Raw genomic sequence first — 21364 nt, 5'->3', positions numbered from 1 at the left:
ATTAATACATTTTTATTTCTATGCATGACAGTGTCATTATTTTTTTCTTTTGTTTCTTCAATAAAAGATTTGTGGAACTAAGAATATCTTTCTAATTCTTCACTTGTCAGCTGGCGGTGTGATGGAGACTGATCTCTTGTGAATGGAGCACTGCTCATTGTTGGAGTTGCTATAGTCACTGTAGCCTGGATATTCGTGTTGTCACAATGCGTAGAGGCATTCTGTGTCCAGAGAACCACTCAGCACTTTCTCATTGCTCTGCCACTGAAGTCTTGCTGTCGGAACAATGTCACCAGGGATTCAGGGGAGTAGGAGAGGAAGTTGTGACCCTCTTAACTTCTATTGTACTAATTATAACACCTCCTATGGTGAGTGAACCTTGGGGACAATTAGAATTTAAATGGTAATTACTTCATTTCCAGCTGCCGTTTTGTCTATTCTGTGTTGTCTTTTAATCTTTGCAACCACACAGCTTTCTAATTCCATAAGTGATCAGTCTGTAAGTTATATGCTCGCCGCCGCTCATCTGAAGTGTTTGTGTATACTGCACCAATAGTCGTGTGCTACCTTGCAAACATTTTAGGCAGGTGTTTAAAAAATGCTGCAAAGTAAGAATGCTTAAAAATATAGACATGGTAATAGTTTATTTTTTTCGTGAATGAACAAAAGCGAAATCTAAAGCAAATCTATGTTCGGTATGACCGCTCTTTGCCTTCAAAACAGCATCATTTCTTCTAGGTGCACCATCACTCAGGTTTTGAAGGAACTCAGCAGTGAGGTTGTTAAAAACATCTTGGAGAGCCAAGCACAGATCTTTATGGATATAGGCAGCTTGTGCGAAAGAAGGCAAAAGGCGGACAGACCAAATATTGATTTGATTTAGGTTTCTTTGCATGTTGTTTACTGATAAACTGATAAAATTAAAAAAAGACTCATAAGGGTATGTGCATATTTTAAGTATTTTGTGCACACATTTCTACACCATTTCTGCTACTATTGGCAGGAAAAAAACGCTGCGTAACATAGAATGTGTTTTTGGTGCAGTTTTTTCCCCACTTATTAGTATGAGTGGAATCTGCAGCAAAAACGCAGAAAAAATTAACATGCAGCAGGTATAAATCTGCAAGTCAAAAATAAGCAATGTGTTCCTGAGACTTCAGGATTCTCATCATTCACTTTGCTGCCATCAATAAACCCTTCAGGCTCTGGCAAAAATTAAGAGACCACAACATCAAATTCCTGTCATGGGCAGCCCAATCTCCAGACCTGAACCCCATTGAAAACCTCTGGAATGTAATCAAGAGGATGATGGAGAGTCACAAGCCATCAAACAAAGAAGAACTGCTTACATTTTTGTGCCAGAAGTAGCGTGAAAGACTGGTGGAAAGCATGCCAAGACGCATGAAAGCTGTGATTAAAAATCATGGTTATTCCACAAAACATTGATTTCTGAACTCTTCCTGAGTTAAAATATTAGTATTGTTGTTTCTAAATTATTATGAAATTGTTTTCTTTGCATTATTTGAGGTCTGAAAGCACTGTTTGTTAGTTTTTTATTTTGACCATTTTTCTTTTTCAGAAACAAAATACAAAATTTATTGCTTGGACATTCAAGGACATGTTGTCAGAAGTTTATAGACTAAAAGAACAATTTACATTTTACTGAAAAATATACCTATAAAGAGAAAAATCAGACAAACTGAACATTTTGCAGTGGTCTCCTAATTTTTGCCAGAGCTGTATGTATATATACATATATATATATACAGTTGTGGTCAAAAGTATTGACACCCCTGCAATTCTGTCAGATAATACTCAGTTTCGTCTTGAAAATGATTGCAAACACAAATTCTTTGGCATTATCTTCATTTAATTTGTCTTAAATGAAAAAAAACAAAAGAGAATGAAGCAAAAAGTAAAACATTGATCATTTCACCCAAAACTCCAAAAATGGGCCAGACAAAAGTATTGGCACCCTCAGCCTAATACTTGGTTGCACAACCTTTAGCCAAAATAACTGCGACCAACCGCTTCCGGTAACCATCAATGAGTTTCTTACAATGCTCTGCTGGAATTTTAGACCATTCTTCTTTGGCAAACTGCTCCATGTCCCTGATATTTGAAGGGTACCTTCTCCAAACTGCCATTTTTAGATCTCTCCACAGGTGTTCTATGGGATTCAGGTCTAAACTCATTGCTGGCCACCTTAGAAGTCTCCAGTGCTTTCTCTCAAACCATTTTCTAGTGCTTTTTGAAGTGTGTTTTGGGTCATTGTCCTGCTGGAAGACCCATGACCTCTGCGGGAGATCCAGCTTTCTCACACTGGGCCCTACATTATGCTGCAAAATTTGTTGGTAGTCTTCAGACTTCATAATGCCATACACACGGCCAAGCAGTCCAGTGCCAGAGGCAGCACAGCAACCCCAAAACATCAGGGAACCTCCGCCATGTTTGACTGTAGGGACCGTGTTCTTTTCTTTGAATGTGCAGCGCCCCAGAGTCCTGGTCGTTGCAGTGATGTCATTCTTCCACCAGGGGAGTGATATTACGTCTGATGGCAATAAAGGAGATCTTACTACCAGGTATCACAAACCATACACCACACTTCACACTCCAGACCACCAGGGGGAGCCTTGCTCCTATCTACTAGGGCACTCCTCACAGAAGGGTAAAACTGGTGGGCTGGATAGAAAGTTAGAGAGAAGCTGACTGGGCTTTGCCCAGGCAACACCTGTCAGGCAGACAGGGAGAAAGAAGGAACATCGGAGCTGCAGACAGGGTCCCTGACAGGGGTGGGATCCTGTCAGAGGCCTAGCAAGACAGAAAGACACGGAGCTGCGCCTGCCCCACGTGCGGCAGCATCCTAAGAAAGGACATGAAGAGAATTGTGTTGTAGAGGGTGAGAAACGAAGTCATAGCACAAGGAGATAACACCAGAGGGAGTTCTGCCCTGTAAAGGCTGCCTCCTTCTGAGGCGCGTAGCCGGTGGCCGGAACACTGAGGGAGCAACCGTCTCCAAGCCTTGCTCCAGAGACCGGCAGGACAGTCAATTCCAAGTTGGCTGCCCGACCTTAATACCTAAGAAGACACGGTGGCAACTTGTGGGGGTTGGGGCATCTCTAGGGTCCCTATAAACAAGCCTCAGGCCATCAGTCATATGGGTTTGTCCTATCCATACCATCTGGGGGACAGAGAGGAAGAAATAACATCTAGAACATCTACAAGAGTTGTGAGGACCTTACCGAGAAGCTCAGCAGGGAGGTACTACAACACACAGGCGCTAGAAGGAAGGCTACTGATTTCCACCTGGATAAGGGGACTCTGGATTTGCCTTCAGACCGGCCGGACTGTGCCTACCCTGTGGTCTGTGCCCTGGACTGTGGATGCTGAGGTCTTCAGTAAAAGGTAAAGAGACTGCAACCTTGTGTCCTCGTTATTCCCTGCGCCTTACATCGTCCACCATCACCACCTACACTTCTGGGAAGCCCTGGGGATACACTAAACCTCTGGGAAGGTATACCATCTAGCTGCCATAACATCACTTCAGCGGACCCCTAAGCAGCGTTGGTTACCCTGACCGAATACCACAGGTGGCGTCACGAACTTCCCCTTTAAAGACCTTTCCCAAAACCATAAAAACTCCTTTCTTTAGTGGACGTCCCTCAAAGGGCCACGGACCGGGTCGGGCCACCGTGACATCCCCTGAACTGAAGGACCTGGTGCCGAGTACCCCATTGCCCTAATGTGGGGGCGCTCCAAATCCCTCTTTTTTTCTCCTGTAAACTCTATGTTGATGCCTTTGCCCAAAAAGCTCTACTTTTGTCTCATCTGACCAGAGAACATTCTTCCAAAACGTTTTAGGCTTTTTCAGGTAAGTTTTGGCAAACTCCAGCCTGGCTTTTTTATGTCTCGGGGTAAGAAGAGGGGTCTTCCTGGGTCTCCTACCATACCGTCCCTTTTCATTCAGACGCCGACGGATAGTACGGGTTGACACTGTTGTACCCTCGGACTGCAGGGCAGCTTGAACTTGTTTGGATGTTAGTCGAGGTTCTTTATCCAACATCCGCACAATCTTGCGTTGAAATCTCTTGTCAAATTTTCTTTTCCGTCCACATCTAGGGAGGTTAGCCACAGTGCCATGGGCTTTAATCTTCTTGATGACACTGCGCACGGTAGACACAGGAACATTCAGGTTTTTTGGAGATGGACTTGTAGCCTTGAGATTGCTCATGCTGCATCACAATTTGGTTTCTCAAGTCCTCAGACAGTTCTTTGGTCTTCTTTCTTTTCTCCATGCTCAATGTGGTACACACAAGGACACAGGACAGAGGTTGAGTCACCTTTAATCCATGTCAACTGGCTGCAAGTGTGATTTTAGTTATTGCCAACACCTGTTAGGTGCCACAGGTAAATTACATGATAAGCATCACATGATTTTTCGAACAGTGCCAATACTTTTGTGCACCCCCTTTTTTATGTTTGGTGTGGAATTATATCCAATTTGGCTTTAGGACAATTCTTTTTGTGTTTTTTCATTTAAGACAAATTAAATGAAGATAATACCAAAGAATTTGTGTTTGCAATCATTTTCAGGAAGAAACTGAGTATTATCTGACAGAATTGCAGGGGTGTCAATACTATTGGCCACAACTGTATACAGGTCCTTCTCAAAAAATTAGCATATAGTGTTTAATTTCATTATTTACCATAATGTAATGATTACAATTAAACTTTCATATATTATAGATTCATTATCCACCAACTGAAATTTGTCAGGTCTTTTATTGTTTTAATACTGATGATTTTGGCATACAACTCCTGATAACCCAAAAAACCTGTCTCAATAAATTAGCATATCAAGAAAAGGTTCTCTAAATGATCTATTACCCTAATCTTCTGAATCAACTAATTAACTCTAAACACATGCAAAAGATACCTGAGGCTTTTAAAAACTCCCTGCCTGGTTCATTACTCAAAACCCCCATCATGGGTAAGACTAGCGACCTGACAGATGTCAAGAAGGCCATCATTGACACCCTCAAGCAAGAGGGTAAGACCCAGAAAGAAATTTCTCAACAAATAGGCTGTTCCCAGAGTGCTGTATCAAGGCACCTCAATGGTAAGTCTGTTGGAAGGAAACAATGTGGCAGAAAACGCTGTACAACGAGAAGAGGTGACCGGACCCTGAGGAAGATTGTGGACTGAGTCTAGTGTGGAAACATCCAGAGCCACCGTGCACAGGCGTGTGCAGGAAATGGGCTACAGGTGCCGCATTCCCCAGGTAAAGCCACTTTTGAACCATAAACAGCGGCAGAAGTGCCTGACCTGGGCTACAGAGAAGCAGCACTGGACTGTTGCTAAGTGGTCCCAAGTACTTTTTTCTGATGAAAGCAAATTTTGCATGTCATTCGGAAATCAAGGTGCCAGAGTCTGGAGGAAGACTGGGGAGAAGGAAATGCCAAAATGCCTGAAGTCCAGTGTCAAGTACCCACAGTCAGTGATGGTGTGGGGTGCCATGTCAGCTGCTGGTGTTGGTCCACTGTGTTTCATCAAGGGCAGGGTCAATGCAGCTAGCTATCAGATTACTGTGCTCAATTGGCCTGCCAACTCTCCTGACCTGAACCCCATAGAGAATCTGTGGGATATTGCGAAGAGAAAGTTGAGAGATGCAAGACCCAACACTCTGGATGAGCTTAAGGCCGCTATTGAAGCATCCTGGGCCTCCATAACATCTCAGCAGTGTCACAGGCTGATTGCCTCCATGCCACGCCGCATTGAAGCAGTCATTTCTGCCAAAGGATTCCCGACCAAGTATTGAGTGCATAACTGAACATTATTATTTGATGGTTTTTTTGTTTGGTATTAAAAAACACTTTTATTTGATTGGTCGGGTGAAATATGCTAATTTATTGAGACAGGTTTTTTGGGTTATCAGGAGTTGTATGCCAAAATCATCAGTATTAGGCCGGAGACACACTGGTGCGAGAGACGGCCGAGTCTCGCTGGTTAAAAGCAAGCTGTGGCACCTGCATTCCGGAGCTGAGCGTGCAGCTTCATGTATTGCTATGGAGCCGCACGCTCCGCTCCGGAGTGCAGGTGCCACAGCTTGCTTTTAACCAGCGAGACTCGGCCGTCTCTCGCACCAGTGTGTCTCCGGCCTTAAAACAATAAAAGACCTGACAAATTTCAGTTGGTGGATAATGAATCTATAATATATGAAAGTTTAATTGTAATCATTACATTATGGTAAATAATGAAATTTAACACTATATGCTAATTTTTTGAGAAGGACCTGTGTATATATATATATATATACACTCACTGGCCACTTTATTAGGTACACCTGTCCAACTTCTTGTTAACACTTAATTTCTAATCAGCCAATCACATGGCGGCAACTCAGTGCATTTAGGCATGTAGACATGGTCAAGACAATCTCCTGCAGTTCAAACTGAGCATCAGTATGGGGAAGAAAGGTGATTTGAGTGCCTTTGAACGTGGCATGGTTGTTGGTGCCAGAAGGGCTGGTCTGAGTATTTCAGAAACTGCTGATCTACTGGGATTTTCACGCACAACCATCTCTAGGGTTTACAGAGAATGGTCCGAAAAAGAAAAAAAATCCAGTGAGCGGCAGTTCTGTGGGCGGAAATGCCTTGTTGATGCCAGAGGTCAGAGGAGAATGGGCAGACTGGTTCGAGCTGATAGAAAGGCAACAGTGACTCAAATCGCCACCCGTTACAACCAAGGTAGGCCTAAGAGCATCTCTGAACGCACAGTGCGTCGAACTTTGAGGCAGATGGGCTACAGCAGCAGAAGACCACACCGGGTACCACTCCTTTCAGCTAAGAGCAGGAAACTGAGGCTACAATTTGTACAAGCTCATCGCAATTGGACAGTAGAAGATTGGAAAAACGTTGCTTGGTCTGATGAGTCTCGATTTCTGCTGCGACATTCGGATGGTAGGGTCAGAATTTGGCGTAAACAACATGAAAGCATGGATCCATCCTGCCTTGTATGGAGCATCTTTGGGATGTGCAGCCGACAAATCTGCGGCAACTGTGTGATGCCATCATGTCAATATGGACCAAAATCTCTGAGGAATGCTTCCAGCACCTTGTTGAATCTATGCCACGAAGAATTGAGGCAGTTCTGAAGGCAAAAGGGGGTCCAACCCGTTACTAGCATGGTGTACCTAATAAAGTGGCCGGTGAGTGTATATATATATATATATATATATATATATATATATATCTACTATATAATTGTCTAAGGGTCACTTCCGTCTGTCTGTCCTTCTGTCTTTCTTTCTGTCACGGATATTCATTGGTCGCGCCCTCTGTCTGTCATGGAATCCAAGTCGCTGATTGGTCTCGCCAGCTGCCTGTCATGGCTGCCGCGACCAATCAGCGACGGCCACAGTCCGATTGGTCCCTCCCTACTCCCCTGCAGTCAGTGCCTGGCGCCCGTTCCATACTCCCCGCAGTCACCGCTCACACAGGGTTAATGCCAGCGGTAATAGGACCGCGTTATGCCGTGGGTAACTCACTCCGTTACCGCCGCTATTAACCCTGTGTGACCAAGTTTTTTCTATTGATGCTGCCTATGCAGCATCAATAGTAAAAACATCTAATGGTAAAAATAATAAAAAAAATAAAAAATCATTATATACTCACCTTCCGACGCCTTTCCCGCTCCTCGCGACGCTCCAGGCAAGTTCCGGTGGCAAGGATGGTCTGTGAGAAGGACTTACAATGACGTCACGGTCATGTGACTGCGATGTCATCACAGGTTCTGCGCGCCTGCGCGAGAAGGACCTGCCATGATGTCACGGTCATGTGACCGCGACACGGCCCTGGAAGGTGAGTATATGTTTATTTTTTATTTTTTAACCTGTGACATACGTGGCTGGGCAATATACTACGTAGCTGGGCAATATACTACGTGACTGGCCAATATACTACGTGGCTCTGTGCTGTATACTATGTCACTGGGCAATATACTACGTAACTGGGCAATATACTACGTGGCTGGGTAATATACTACGCCACTGGGCGATACGTTAGAATCGGGCCACCATCTAGTATATATATATATATATATATACTAGACTGTGGCCCGATTCTAATGCATCGGGTATTCTAGAATATGCATGTCCCCGTAGTATATGGACAATGATGATTCCAGAATTCACGGCAGACTGTGCCCATCGCTGATTGGTCGAGGCAACCTTTATGACATCATCGTCGCCATGGCAACCATTATGACATCTACGTCGATACTGTGCCCGTCGCTGATTGGTCGAGGCGAATTCACGGCAGACTGTGCCCGTCACTGATTGGTCAAGGCAACCTTTATGACATCATCGTCGCCATGCTGGCGGCCTCGACCAATCAGGGACGTGGGATTTCCAGGACAGACAGACAGACAGACAGAAAGACAGACAGACAGACAGACAGACGGAAAAACCCTTAGACAATTATATATATAGATAGTGTGAACGGAAAGTATTCAGACCCCTTTAAATTTTTCACTCTTTGTTTCAATTAAAACACAATTTATTATGTGCCACCATACAACTAAAAAAGGAGGTGTGCTTATGGTCGAGAAAAATCAATCAAAGAGGGACAACTCCTATAGGATAAATAGATTCCTACTGTATTAGCTTAGACTGAATCTATATAAATACATGGTACACTGTCATACGTATGAATATTTGTGTTCCGGTGAATTATTTACCAGAGACAACACCGCAGTGTAATCCTGTTAGCAAGTGTACAATGCAACAAAACATCTATCAAAGACAATGCAAATGCCGATAATAATTAATTGGTACAGAGTATCTACATTTGTAAAAAAAAAAAAGTAACAGTCTCACCAATTAGATGGCTGCATGAGGGGGGAGAAATGGTCTTTTGCCAAAACGAACCATAAAGCAATTTCAGGACAGATAATACCCTGTTAATCCTTATGGGGCTAACAATAGCCTATCCCCAAAAGACTCCCGCACTGACAAGGGCAGTCCACAGCTACCTCTGTACTAAACATGCCTTGCACTTTCCCTGGTGTGTCCCGACGCGTTTCATCCAAGCTCACAGCTTACTGTAGCGCTTCTTCCCCGGGGCCAATGTGTGTCACACGGATGACATCAATTTGTGTTCTCCAAGTGCACGTGTGTGCGACGTTTTGCAGCCCGTACTGATGGTAAAAATGGACATGTCAGCATGTTTTGCCCACGGACACATGGTCGGTGGAAACACACTGACATGTGCACAGACCCATTCATTTGAATGGGTCTACGTGTGTCAGTGTCTCTGGTACGTGTGAAAACTGTCATCACACATACTGAAGACACGGATGTGTGGAAGAGGCCTTACTTCTATGACAGATGTAATGGGACATAAACCTTCCAAAAAGTTCAACTTTTGTCTCGTCAATTAAAGGATTTTATTCTGGCTGTGTCTTTATTTAACATATAGCTATAGGATTAGTAATGGAGAGGTATCTTATAGACACCTCTCCATTACTAAGCCGTGGGCTTGATGTCACCTGACAATACAAAGGGGATATCAACCCCACAAATATTAGCCCCATTTGCCACCGCTACAGGGCAAGTGGGAAGAGCCGGGCAAAGCACCAGAATTGGCGTGTCTAATGTGCCTTTTCTGGGCAGCTGTGGGCTGCTGCTTTTAGGCTGGGGGGCCTATATCAATGGCCCCTTACTAGCCTGAGAATACCAGCCCCCAGCTGTGAGCTTTAGCAAGGCTGCTTGTCAAAAATGGGGGGGACCCCATGCCATTTTTTTAAATTATTTATTTAAATAATTAAAAAAAACAGTGTGGGGACCCCTCTATTCTTGATAACCAACCTTGCTGAAGCTGACAGCTGAGGGTTGCAGCCCCAGCTATGAGTTTTGCCTAGTTGGTTAAAGAAAATAGGGGGGAAACCACGCCGGGTTTTTCATTAATATATTTAGTTATATCGCAGGTGGTGGCTGATCAATACCTTGATCTTCCGCTCCTGCTGTCACTGTTATTAGTGACAGCAGGTGTCGGATGATGGGAGTAATAGTCCCAAAAGCCCCCACTTGCTGTCATCGTTCTGACTTTAATATAACTCTAATCATTCTTCTCTGCTTGCGTCGATAGCTGGCAGAGCAGGGGAGAATGATGAGAGCCACCTTCAGCACCCGCCACTGGGGAACAGCTCTTACTGTAGCGCTTCTTCCCCAGCGACCATCTGTGTCGTACTGTATTACACACACGGACACAGATAGAACATCATACCAACAGTAAAATAGGATGGTGGTAGTGTGATGATCTGGGGCTGTTTTGCTGTTTCAGGACCTGGATGACTTGCTGTGGTAAATGGAACCTTGAATTCTGCTGTCTACCAAAAAATCCTGAAGGAAAATGTCTGGCCATCTGTTTGTGACCTCAAGCTAAAGCAAACTTGAGTTATGCAGCAGGACAATTATCCAAAACACAACAGCAATTCCACCTCTGAATGGCTTAAGAAAAACAAAATTAAGACTTTGGAGTGGCCTAGTAAAAGTCCCAACCTTAATCCGATTGAGATGCTGTGGCATGACCTTAAAAAGGCAGATCATGCTCGGAAACCCTCCAATGTGGCTGAATTACAGTAACTCTGTAAAGAGGAGTGGGCGAAAATTCCTCCAGACCATTGTAAAAGACTCATTGCCAGTTATCAAAAACGCTTGATTGCAGTTGTTGCTGCCAAGGGTGTTATTAGGTTTAGGGGCAATCACTTTTTTTCACACAGGGCCCTGAAGGTTTGGATTTCTTTTTCCCTTAATAATAAAGACCTTCATTTAATAACTGCATTTTGTGATTACTTGTGTTATCTTTGTCTAATATTTACATTTGTTTGATGATCTGAAACATTTAAGTGTGACAAACATGCAAAAGAATTATTATTATTTTATTTTTGTATGCTTTTTTATGTTAGCTTATATAGCGCCAACATATTCTGTAGCGGATTACATACACTATCATCACTGTTCCCATTGCGCCTCACAATCTGTATTCCTTATCAAGTATGTATTTGGATTATATTCACATATACAGTACAGGTACTTCTGACATCAAAAAGTTAATTTATGTCAGTTCTTCAATACAAAAAGCGAAACTCATATATTATATAGAGTCATTACAGAGTGATGTATTTCAAGTGTTTATTTCTGTTAATGTTAATGATTATGGCTTACAGCCAATGAAAACTCAAAACTCATTATCTCAGTAAATTAGAACACTTTATAACACCAGCTTGAAAAATGAATTTAAAATCTGAAATGTATGTTCAGTAAAGGCACTCAATACTTCGTCGGGGCTCCTTTGGCATCAATGTGGCGTGGCATGGAGGCGATCAGTCTGTGGTACTGCTGAGATGTTATGGAAGTCCAGGTTGCTTTGATAGCAGCCTTCAGCTCGTCTACATTGTTGGGTCTGGTGTCTCTCATCATCCTCTTGACAATACCCCATAGATTATCTATGTGGTTAAGGTCAGGCGAGTTTGCTGCCAATCAAGCACAGTGACACAGTACTTTGTAAACCAGGTATTGGTACTTTTGGCAGTGTTCTCTGCTGGAGAATGAAATTTCCATCTCCAAAAAGCTTGTCAGCAGAGGGAAGCATGAATTGCTCTAAAATTTCCTGGTAGACGGCTGCGTTGACTTTGGTCTTGATAAAACACAGTGGACCTACACCAGCAGATGACATGGCTCCCCAAACCATCACTGACTGTGGAAACTTCACACTAGACTCAAGCAGTTTGGATTGTGGCCTCTCCACTCTTCCTCCAGACTCTGGGACCTTCACCCTGGTCACTTCACCATGACCAACTTCTGCCGCTAGTTTAGGATGTTTAAAGCTTACAATTTAATTTTCGGTCAAATTTCCTCTTCCATCATCTTCATTGCTTTCAAAATACAACTCTAAATGGAGACCTGTCCCCATAGGTGTTTCATCCAACAGCAGCTTTTGTGTCTTGTAGTCACAACCATGATCACATAGATGGCACTACTGTGCTCTCCTAAAAAAATGAAGTGTATCAATTCTTGTCATGGTCCCCAATTTTGTCCTGCAGGTCGTCCAGACTTTTCTCCTCCCAGAGTCTTGCACACTGGCACTCATTCCCATCGCAGTACAGGGTACTGGTCTAATTTTCGACCAGTTGTGTACTACTCCCCTAATCTGGACCGGACGGATAACCCACAAATGGGGTGAGTTATCCAAGTTACATTCTCTCTATAACCCGCTATTAATAAGTGATGGATGAAAAACAATCTGAGCAGCAGCACTCAATGTCAAGTAGCAGCCACAAAAGCAAACAAGATTTAAGGATGTAAAAAAAAAGATAGAATCCCGCAATCCTAATGTATTGTTACCACTTTATAAATCACTGGTGAGGCCACATCTAGAATTTCGGGATCCAGTTTTGGGCTCCACATTTAAAAAAAGGACATTCAGAAGCAGAGGTGTATCTAGGGATTCTGGCACCCGGGGCAAGAATTCAGTTTGGCGACCCCCCGAAAGTATGCGATTTTCACACTTAGCCATGTACCGACAAGCTCCTCTCCCTAATGCTCTCAATGTTCAGTGAAAAACTGAGAGAAGCAGAAGAGAAGCTCGTTGTCACAGGTCCATACGTATGAAAATCACATATGAGTGAAGTGTCAATGTGATGACTGCTGGAACCTGCAGAGCTGAATCCTGACCATCGCAGCTTCTGAATTCTCACAATGAATGCACTGCACACTTTTAGGGTTCTCCCTGGCTGGTGGACAGTCATGCCAGCACAAGTATGTGATTTGTATGCTTCTGACCACATTCCGACTAGACGTGCCCGGCCTCGCTGAGTTCATTTTCATTGAGTGAGGCCACACATGTCTAGTCGGCACGTGACCGCATGTACGTAAATCACCAGCACCAGAGAATCCTGACAGTGTGCAGGGCGCACTCTGAGAAGTCTGAAGTCTGCAGTCACAAAGAATAACTGCAGACTCATTACAAACCTGGACATCCCCTTTAATGCTCCTAACATAAATAAAAACATGAGAGTTAGTTAGTATCACAAATAACATTTACATCCAGGTATCTTATAGATGACGTCATCTCTGGAGCCGTTTTTCTTTTCTTCATCTTGTCCAGACCCCATGATGAGTTTTCTCATCCACAGTCGTCTATGCAGACTTCCATCTTCTCCTCTCTTTTGCAGAAAATCTCCAAATGATGCCCTTAAAGATACAAGTGTCATTATAATGCTGCTGAATAAAAAATTGCCCCTCACTATATTGTCTGCACAAAATATGACCCCCACATTGTCCTTCTTATGGTATATGCTCTTCACACTGACCTCTCCTTTCCATACCGGATCCCTCTTCACACTGTCCTCTCATACTGTGTCCCCCATATAGGGCCTAGTATTTATACTGTACTCTCTCATCACACTCCCCCTCCTTGGTATACTGTCCCCTCCTGTCTGTGCCCTTACACTGTCCCCCCATGCTACGCATGCACACATCCCATCACCCTCACTCCCCGTACTCTGTCCACATACATTTTTTACATCGCTACTCATACTGTGTCTGCATACATTCCCCCGTTTGCTCCCCAAACTGTCTGCACCCATCGCCCATACTGTTTCCTCATATATGCCCCCCATTCCCCGGTATTGTTTCCTCATACATGCCCCCCATCTCTCCCTTTGCTCTTTATTTTGTGTCCTCAAATCTCCCCCACACATTAAATCCCCCATCCCCACTCCAAATATCACCCCACACATTAAATCCCCCATCCCCATGACAAATCTCCCCCCCACAATAAATCCCCCCATCCCCACTCCAAATATCACCCCACACATTAAACACCCCCATCCCCATGACAAATCTCCCCCACACATTAAATCCCCCCATCCCCACTCCAAATATCACCCCACACATTAAACACCCCCATCCCCATGACAAATCTCCCCCACACATTCAATCCCCCATCTCTACTCCAATTCTCCCCCCACAATAAATACCCCCATCTCTACTCACATTAAATCCCTTCCCCACAATAAATTCCCCCATCTCCACTCATATTAAATATCCCCCATCCAATAATAAATCCCCCCATCCCCACTCACATTACATCTCCCCCCCCACAATAAATCCCATCTCCACTCACATTAAATCCCTTCCCCACAATAAATCCCCCCATCTCCACTCATATTAAATATCCCCCATCCAATAATGTATACCACCATCCCTACTCACAATAAATCCCCCCCCACAATATATCAACCCCATTCCCACTCACATTAAATCCCCCCCTGCACCTTCGGTGTCTTCAGCTCCACTGGAGCACTTACCACCGCTCTGTGTCTCTGCCTCTGCTCTGCTGCGCGGGTGAGTGACGTTAGCAGCGTGATCACATGACCTGATCACGCTGCTGGCGTCGCTCTGACCCGGAAGTCAGAGCTTCAATTGTACTCGCATCTCAGATGCAGAACTATTGAACACTGGGAGCCGGCGCGCTGCAGCTTCTCTGTGCCTGCTCTCAGCTTGACAGTCGGCACAGAGAACAGCTGACTCCCAGTGCGGGGGGCGGCAGAATGCAGCCGCTGGGGGAGACACTGCGGACCGCCGCTTTAGGCGGCCCGACTGCGCCCCCCTGCCGGCTGTGCCCGGGGCACATGCCCCGGCTGGCCCCCCCTAGATACGCCACTGTTCAGAAGTTAGAATCAGTTTAATGATGGGCAACTAGATTATTACAAGGGATAAAGGCCTCTAATACTGGGAGAGGTTGGAAAAGTTGGGATCGTTTAACTTAGAAAAAAAACGACTCAGAGGAGATCTCATTTCCATGTATAAATATATGTGTGGCCAGTACAAAGGACGGGCACATGACTTATTCCTTCCAAAGACCATACTGGGGACCAAGGGGCGCTCATTACGGGTGGAAAAAAGGAGATTCCGGCAGCTAAACAGGAAAGGGTTCTTCACAGTTAGAGCAGTCAGACTGTGGAAGGCCGACCACAGGAAATAGTGATGGCCGACACTATAACAGCTTATATATAAGGGACGGATGATTTCCTTACAAGAAATGTCATTGTGGGTGATAAATCTATTGATAGAGAATGCATATCTTTTCTGAACCTATGTAATGATGTGACCATATGATTTTTTTTTGTTATTGAATCTATATTTCGCTGTATGGTTCATCTTGCCTCTCTTCCGCTACATCAGCCTGATCCTGAGAGGCAACTACACATCAATCACAAACAGAGACTTCGCCCCTCTTCAGCACATGACGGGGGCTGAGCCGTTACCCCATGCACTTCACTCCCCACAAAGTGGATTCATCAGAAGCAATGAAGTTACCAACCCCAAGTCTAGAGCTGTGAGTAAGGAGAAATGATGGCACATTCACTGCCTCCGTACATATTTGAGGCGTTCTCCAAATTATTTATTTTGCTTATTTATTATGATAGGTCAAATCTGTTCATTTTGACACTCGGGATCATGGTTCTGAAGTCATACCGGGTATCTTACCACAACACCGACCGCTGCTGTCTGTGCCTCAAGGGAAGGGATCTCCCAACATGGAAAACTTCCAACATGTGGGTCAATGTTAAGGGTAATCATTAATCACTGTATCGTAAAAGAAAGCAATAGTAAAAACAATTATAAAATGATTATTTATGCTAGGCTCTCACATATACATCGCTCTCCGCTAAGCCCTGCGTTAGGGTATCAACCAAAAAAAAAAGGTTTCCGATGAAAACCTGGCAGAGCCCCGATGGACCAGTTTACTTGTATGAGCCCAACTGAGTCACTTCGGCCTCCATACTGGCAGTGTTTGCCTTGATCAGACCACACTTTTCTGTACGTCTAAAAAAAGATGGATACTGCCGAGACTCAAGTCAGCCTCATAAGGCTTCATCGGGGCTCTGTCAGAAACCACAACAATACAGTGGGGGTTCCAGACCTGGGACATTCAGAAATCATTTATCATCGGTCCTGTAGTTAGTTGATTGATGTCTTTCATGGGACTTATTTATTATGCTACTTGTATGACGCCATTAATTCCACAGCACTTTACAGACATCATCACTGTCCCCATTGGGGCTCACAATCTAGATTCCCTATCAGTATGTCTTTGGAGTGTGGGAGGAAACCCACGCTGACATGGAGAGAACATACAAACTCCGTGCAGATGTTGTCTTTGGTGGGATTAGAATTTAGGACCCCAGCGCTGCAAGGCTGCAATGCTAACCACTGAGCCACCCTTTAAGTGTAAAGGATAGATCACGTGGTTGGCTGTATTCAGAACCATCAGTACAGTGAATGAAGAAAGCCTTCGCACGCACAGTCACTTTCCGTCACTACGGTCAGGCATCAGTCGGAATAAGGGTATGTGCACATGCTGCAGATTTTGCTGCGGATCCGCAGCAGCAGATTCGCAGCAGTTTTCCATGCGTTTACAGTACCATGTAACCCTATGGAAAACAAAATCCACAGTGCCGTGTCAATTCTTTGTGCTGATTCCGCAGCGGTTTACACCAGCTCCATAATAGGAATCCGCAGGTGAAATCCGCACCAAAAACGCAGTGCGGATTACCTGCGGATTTACCAAAATCAGTCCGGAAAAATCAGCAGAGTAATCCGCAGCGTGTGCACATAGCCTAAGGGACCAAGGGGACCTAGAGGTGGGACCTTCATTCATTTATTATATAGTTATTAGATATCCTTTGTCATAAATGTTTGGAGTCAGGAAACCCCTTTAAGGTTAGCGGCCAAAGTGCAAATTGTAAGATTTTGGAATTATTTTTCTTTATAAAAGGGATATTGAGAACGGTTATTAAAAATGTGCTGAAAACGAATCTGACGCCAGGTTTTTACTTCCAAATCTGAGAGCAGAATGATGTAGGGGCAGAGACCGTGGTTCCAGTGATGTGTCACTTACTAAGTTGCTTTCTGCAGTTTTGATACAATCCCTGTTTTCTCTGCTGCAGATCTAGCAGTTCTCTGAGTGCTGAGCCCTGTAGAACCCCGCCCACACCACTGACTGGCAGTTTCTGTGTACACTGTGCATAGGCAGGAAGCTGGTGGTGTGGGCGGGGTTATACAGAGCTCAGCATGCAGATAACTGCTAGATCTGCAGCAGAAAACAAGTTTTAATCAAAACTACAGTAGCCAATAAAATAAGGGATAGATCGCTGAAATCAGTATCTGTCCCTATATCATGCTGTTCTCAGATGAGGTAGCAAAAACCTGGTGACAGATTCCCTATTACATAAACCAAGGTTATTTACCACCAATTCAGCTTCCCGATGCAGTGCCACCCATGGCTGATGTATCTGTGTCTAATACTACAGCGTGGCACTATTTACTTGAATGGGGTGCATTGGGACACCAAGTCATATGTGATTTTGTGCCAGGTACTGCAGATTCCCTGCTAATCAGTGGTGGTCTTGGGTGTTGGACCCAACAAAGATGGACAATCCTAGCTATCTGTATCTGCTTCTTATACTGAATCCACCTTCTTGCCACAGGGTCCATCTTTCATGTCTACAGAATATAAAACCAGGTTCACCCCAAAGTCATCTGATCGCCCAGGTGAGACTTGTACAAGAAAGGTGGAGTAGATGTTTCTGAGATATACAGATAATTATACAGATAATAACGCAATTATCCTGTGAACGATTATTTTTATCATTATGCATTGACGGTTGCTTTTCCTCTGCCCTTACTCACTTTCTAAGGATGAGGGCAATAATTTTCTGTTATTGGAGGAAGCCATACAATTATATGGGAAATTGGGGAGGATTGAATTGATTTTCTAACATAATACTGTGGTGTCTCTGGACACGGAAAGCGCCTTGTTTACCACTATTTCTAAAGTGCATTGGGGAAGAATTGAGTAGTGACCCTCGTCTCCATTATCCATCATGACATTTGCATCATCTGACATCAGATAACCACTGTCCATAAAATGTCTAACTGTTCATAATGGACCAGGTGTAAGTCCGTTGATATACCTTATCAACTTTTTTTTTCTGTAGGCAGATCCCAAACTGAAATTATCGGAGAAATGGAGGATTCAGGATTCACCGAAGGATCAAATTTGGAACCGATCACCCATGATCCTTACTCCCAATACCGTGTGCCGGTAAATCTCTTACAATTGTGACAGACAAATGCTGCTCATAGATGGCACCTGTAAAGTAATACATTAATCAATAAGAGATGGAAACTCTCCATGATACATGATGGCACTATATAGTTTATAGTCTACCGTCAACATCCAAGAGGAATTAGACCAGTGAAAGAGTTTACTCAAGGAACGTCTTCCCATTAATCCAAACGCCTACCATAGATAAAAGCAAGATAATCACCATTCTCCGCTAAAAATATTATTTTACTGATCGACATTCCAATCTGCTTATATGTCATAGAGAGGATACCACCGTCTGATGGGACACAGTATTACCAAGACAGATTTTCTGCCATCTTCTACCTTGCAGGTAACCAATCATAGAAAAAGGGAGTCCCACGACAACCATAATGGGCTTCCTGTTACAGTACTATGTTTTAGTACCCAGAAGAGAGCGGCATGGCATACTTGTATTAGGATGCCATACTATATGCAATACATAAAAAATGGCTATTGAACTGAACCTTCTGACAGCAGCACCGGTTCATCTACTTCTGTAGTTGGTTGTACCATGTTGAGTTCATCTGCAGAAGACACAGCAATGAAATGAAAGGTGTGTGTTTGTGTGCCACATCAACAAGTGCAATGCAGGGAAACAAATCTAATCACCGATTCATTACAGGGCAGAGAACCATTACCAGCTCTGGCCGGGAACTCTGACCGAGACAGTGGTTTCTCCAGGGAACTAGATCAAGTTCTTTGTACAAATGTAAGACTCATTCATTGTATTCTGTGGCTTCTTTCATTCACTGTCGTCCCCTTTAATTTAAGCCCCCATACACATTAGAGTAATGTCAACCGAACCCGTTGATGTTGAGAGGTTAGCCAACATCTTCATGTGCGTCTGGCCGACTGATGGTCAGGGAAGATATCAATCGTAAACGTTCAATTCCGACTCCAGATCGCATTGTTCTGCTGGAGATAAGCAGGAGTGAGCACTCCTGTATGTCGGCTGAGATGGATGTCAGCCAAATGATCGCCTGTGGCAACGTTCAGCCAAAAGCTATCCAATGTATAAGGCCAGCTAAAGATTTTCTTCTTCTTCTTACTTCTGTTGACAATTAACCCTCAGGCTCCATTCAACGATTTCCATAGCAATGATAAAGATAAGAACAAAGATGATCTTTTGGGAAGGACGTTCATTGGTAAGAAGGTGAGTAGTTGGCCATTTGGCAGGTAGGTAAATAATACCTTTCGGATTTTAGGTTACAACATTTTTTTCTTTTAGGAGACATCTGGATTTAGTAACAATAATCTCATGTACATGCAATCAGGGAAGGAGCCCATACAACAGTATCTCACCAACTACAACCTAAGGTGATGGATCTAGACTAGCTTCACGATTAATCATATTTGTATTAGTTAGAAACACTCTTTAAGTAGTGGACAACCCTTTTAAGCTTGGAAACCAAGTAGTAAATAAACAAGGAAAAATTCAGGTTACTCATCACATGTCTGTTATACTGTACGTGTAACCAACTCCAGGTACTACAATCCTGTGCCCCGCGGTGGAGATAGAGAAGGTTGGACACGTGGTGGGATCCAGAAACAACTGCACACTGGCTTCTCTGTGAACAATGAACGGCATATATCTGGCATCTAAAATATCTTAGCAGGTAAGAAATGGACTTTTCTCTCACTGACTTCAATGCTCTCGAATTAAACACATTTATGGTCAAATATATTTCTAATTTGCAGGGTGTGAGAGATTCCAACAACTCAACACTCGTCGGAGCTGAAGATGCCTTCACATAAGACTCTAATGACCAATAAATATCCCAGCATTATACATCTTATTTCTTTTGAATAATGTACATAACCAAGGATAAAAACAAAGGATAAAAACAAAATGACCAAATACCCTGTAAATAGTGATAGTACTTGTAAATAACATATTTTGCTTAAAGAATAAAAGAATAAGCCATCCCACCGTGATCAGGTGTAGCCAGTCAGGATGGTCTTATCTCTAGTATTAAACCTCTCCATGTGCCAGCAGGGGGCAAAGGAGGACCCAGACCCGACTGTTTAAACAGCTGCCCATAGAAAGCTATATACAGTGGGGGCAATAAGTATTTTATCCCTTGCTGATTTTGTAAGTTTGCCCACTGACAAAGACATGAACAGTCTATAATTCTAAGGGTAGGTTAATTTTAACAATGAGAGATAGAATATCAAAAATAAAATCCAGAAAATCACATTGTCTAAATTATATAAATTTATTTGCATTTTGCAGAGAATTAAGTATTTGATCCCCTACCAACCATTAAGAGTTCTGGCTCCTACAGACCAGTTAGACGCTCCTAATCAACCCGTTACCTACATTAAAGACAGCGGTCTTACATATAGATACAGAGAAGACAGGCTAATGGAGCGCCAAGCTGGCAGTCAGGGGAGATGTTGATTGAGAAAGGTCCGATCGAGCTCCTGCCGGGTGCCTCAGGAGAGGAATAAGGCTAGGTTCACATTGCGTTAGGGCAATCCGTTTAGCGCTAGCAGATTGCGCTAACGCAATGTATTTGTAGGGGCCGCATTAGGGGTCGCGGTAACGTCCCCGCTCTCGCAGATCTCCGATCTGCGAGAGCGGGGTACGGACCTCAGGCGCGCCGAGGACACTGCAAGCAGCGTCCAAGGCGCGCCACAGAATAACGGCACATCGCTAGCGCGAGCCGAAAAAGGCACGCGCTAGTGATGCGCTACAGGGAAACTTCACATTGCTGTCAATGGGTGCGCTAACGGACCCGTTGCACGGCGTTAATTGCGACATTTTCACCGTGCAACGCTGTCCGTTAGCATGCACACATTAACGCAATGTGAACCTAGCCTAAACAGTGAGTTGCAGGATACTCCCGTCACATGGGGGCGCACAGGACACAAATGAAAGGATTAAAAGTTTCTTTGTTTATTGAAATCCACAACGCGTTTTGACGGAACAGCTGCATCTTCATCAGGTGGCAGTGTTAAGGTACCTTCACACTAAGCGACTTTGCAGCGAGAACGACAACGATCCGTGACGTTGCAGCGTCCTGGATAGCGATCTCATTGTGTTTGACACGCAGCAGCGATCTGGATCCCGCTGTGATATCGCTGGTCGGAGCTGAAAGTCCAGAACTTTATTTCGTCGCTTGATCACCCGCTGTCATCGCTGT

General features: G+C 44.0%; 1 protein-coding gene across 1 annotated transcript; it reads left to right on the top strand.

Moving 5' to 3' along the window:
* Positions 1-208: 208 nt before the first annotated feature.
* On the top strand, positions 209-20043 carry SAXO4 (stabilizer of axonemal microtubules 4). Its single transcript, XM_077287970.1, has 12 exons — positions 209-368; positions 12103-12238; positions 15248-15401; positions 15493-15621; positions 17557-17620; positions 18067-18173; positions 18460-18528; positions 18841-18927; positions 19291-19371; positions 19447-19535; positions 19704-19834; positions 19917-20043. Exons 1-11 carry the CDS (start codon positions 287-289, stop codon positions 19819-19821), a joined length of 1116 nt encoding a protein of 371 aa, XP_077144085.1. The 5' UTR covers positions 209-286; the 3' UTR covers positions 19822-19834; positions 19917-20043.
* Positions 20044-21364: the final 1321 nt, after the last annotated feature.

The sequence above is a fragment of the Ranitomeya variabilis genome, chromosome 2, assembly GCF_051348905.1.
Source record: "Ranitomeya variabilis isolate aRanVar5 chromosome 2, aRanVar5.hap1, whole genome shotgun sequence".
Taxonomy (NCBI): Eukaryota; Metazoa; Chordata; class Amphibia; order Anura; family Dendrobatidae; genus Ranitomeya; species Ranitomeya variabilis.
The sequence above is the reverse complement of the archived record's forward strand: the minus strand, read 5'-3'. Positions and strand labels throughout refer to the sequence as shown.

What these genes read in the sequence shown, in the direction of transcription:
- SAXO4 (XM_077287970.1), top strand. Translation starts at nt 287, where the DNA reads ATGTCACCAGGGATTCAGGGGAGTAGGAGAGGAAGTTGTGACCCTCTT. An exon ending in TGCCATCTTCTACCTTGCAG is followed by an intron (nt 18,529 to 18,840) that starts GTAACCAATCAT and finishes GATTCATTACAG; the next exon opens with GGCAGAGAACCATTACCAGC. An exon ending in ATCAAGTTCTTTGTACAAAT is followed by an intron (nt 18,928 to 19,290) that starts GTAAGACTCATT and finishes ATTAACCCTCAG; the next exon opens with GCTCCATTCAACGATTTCCA.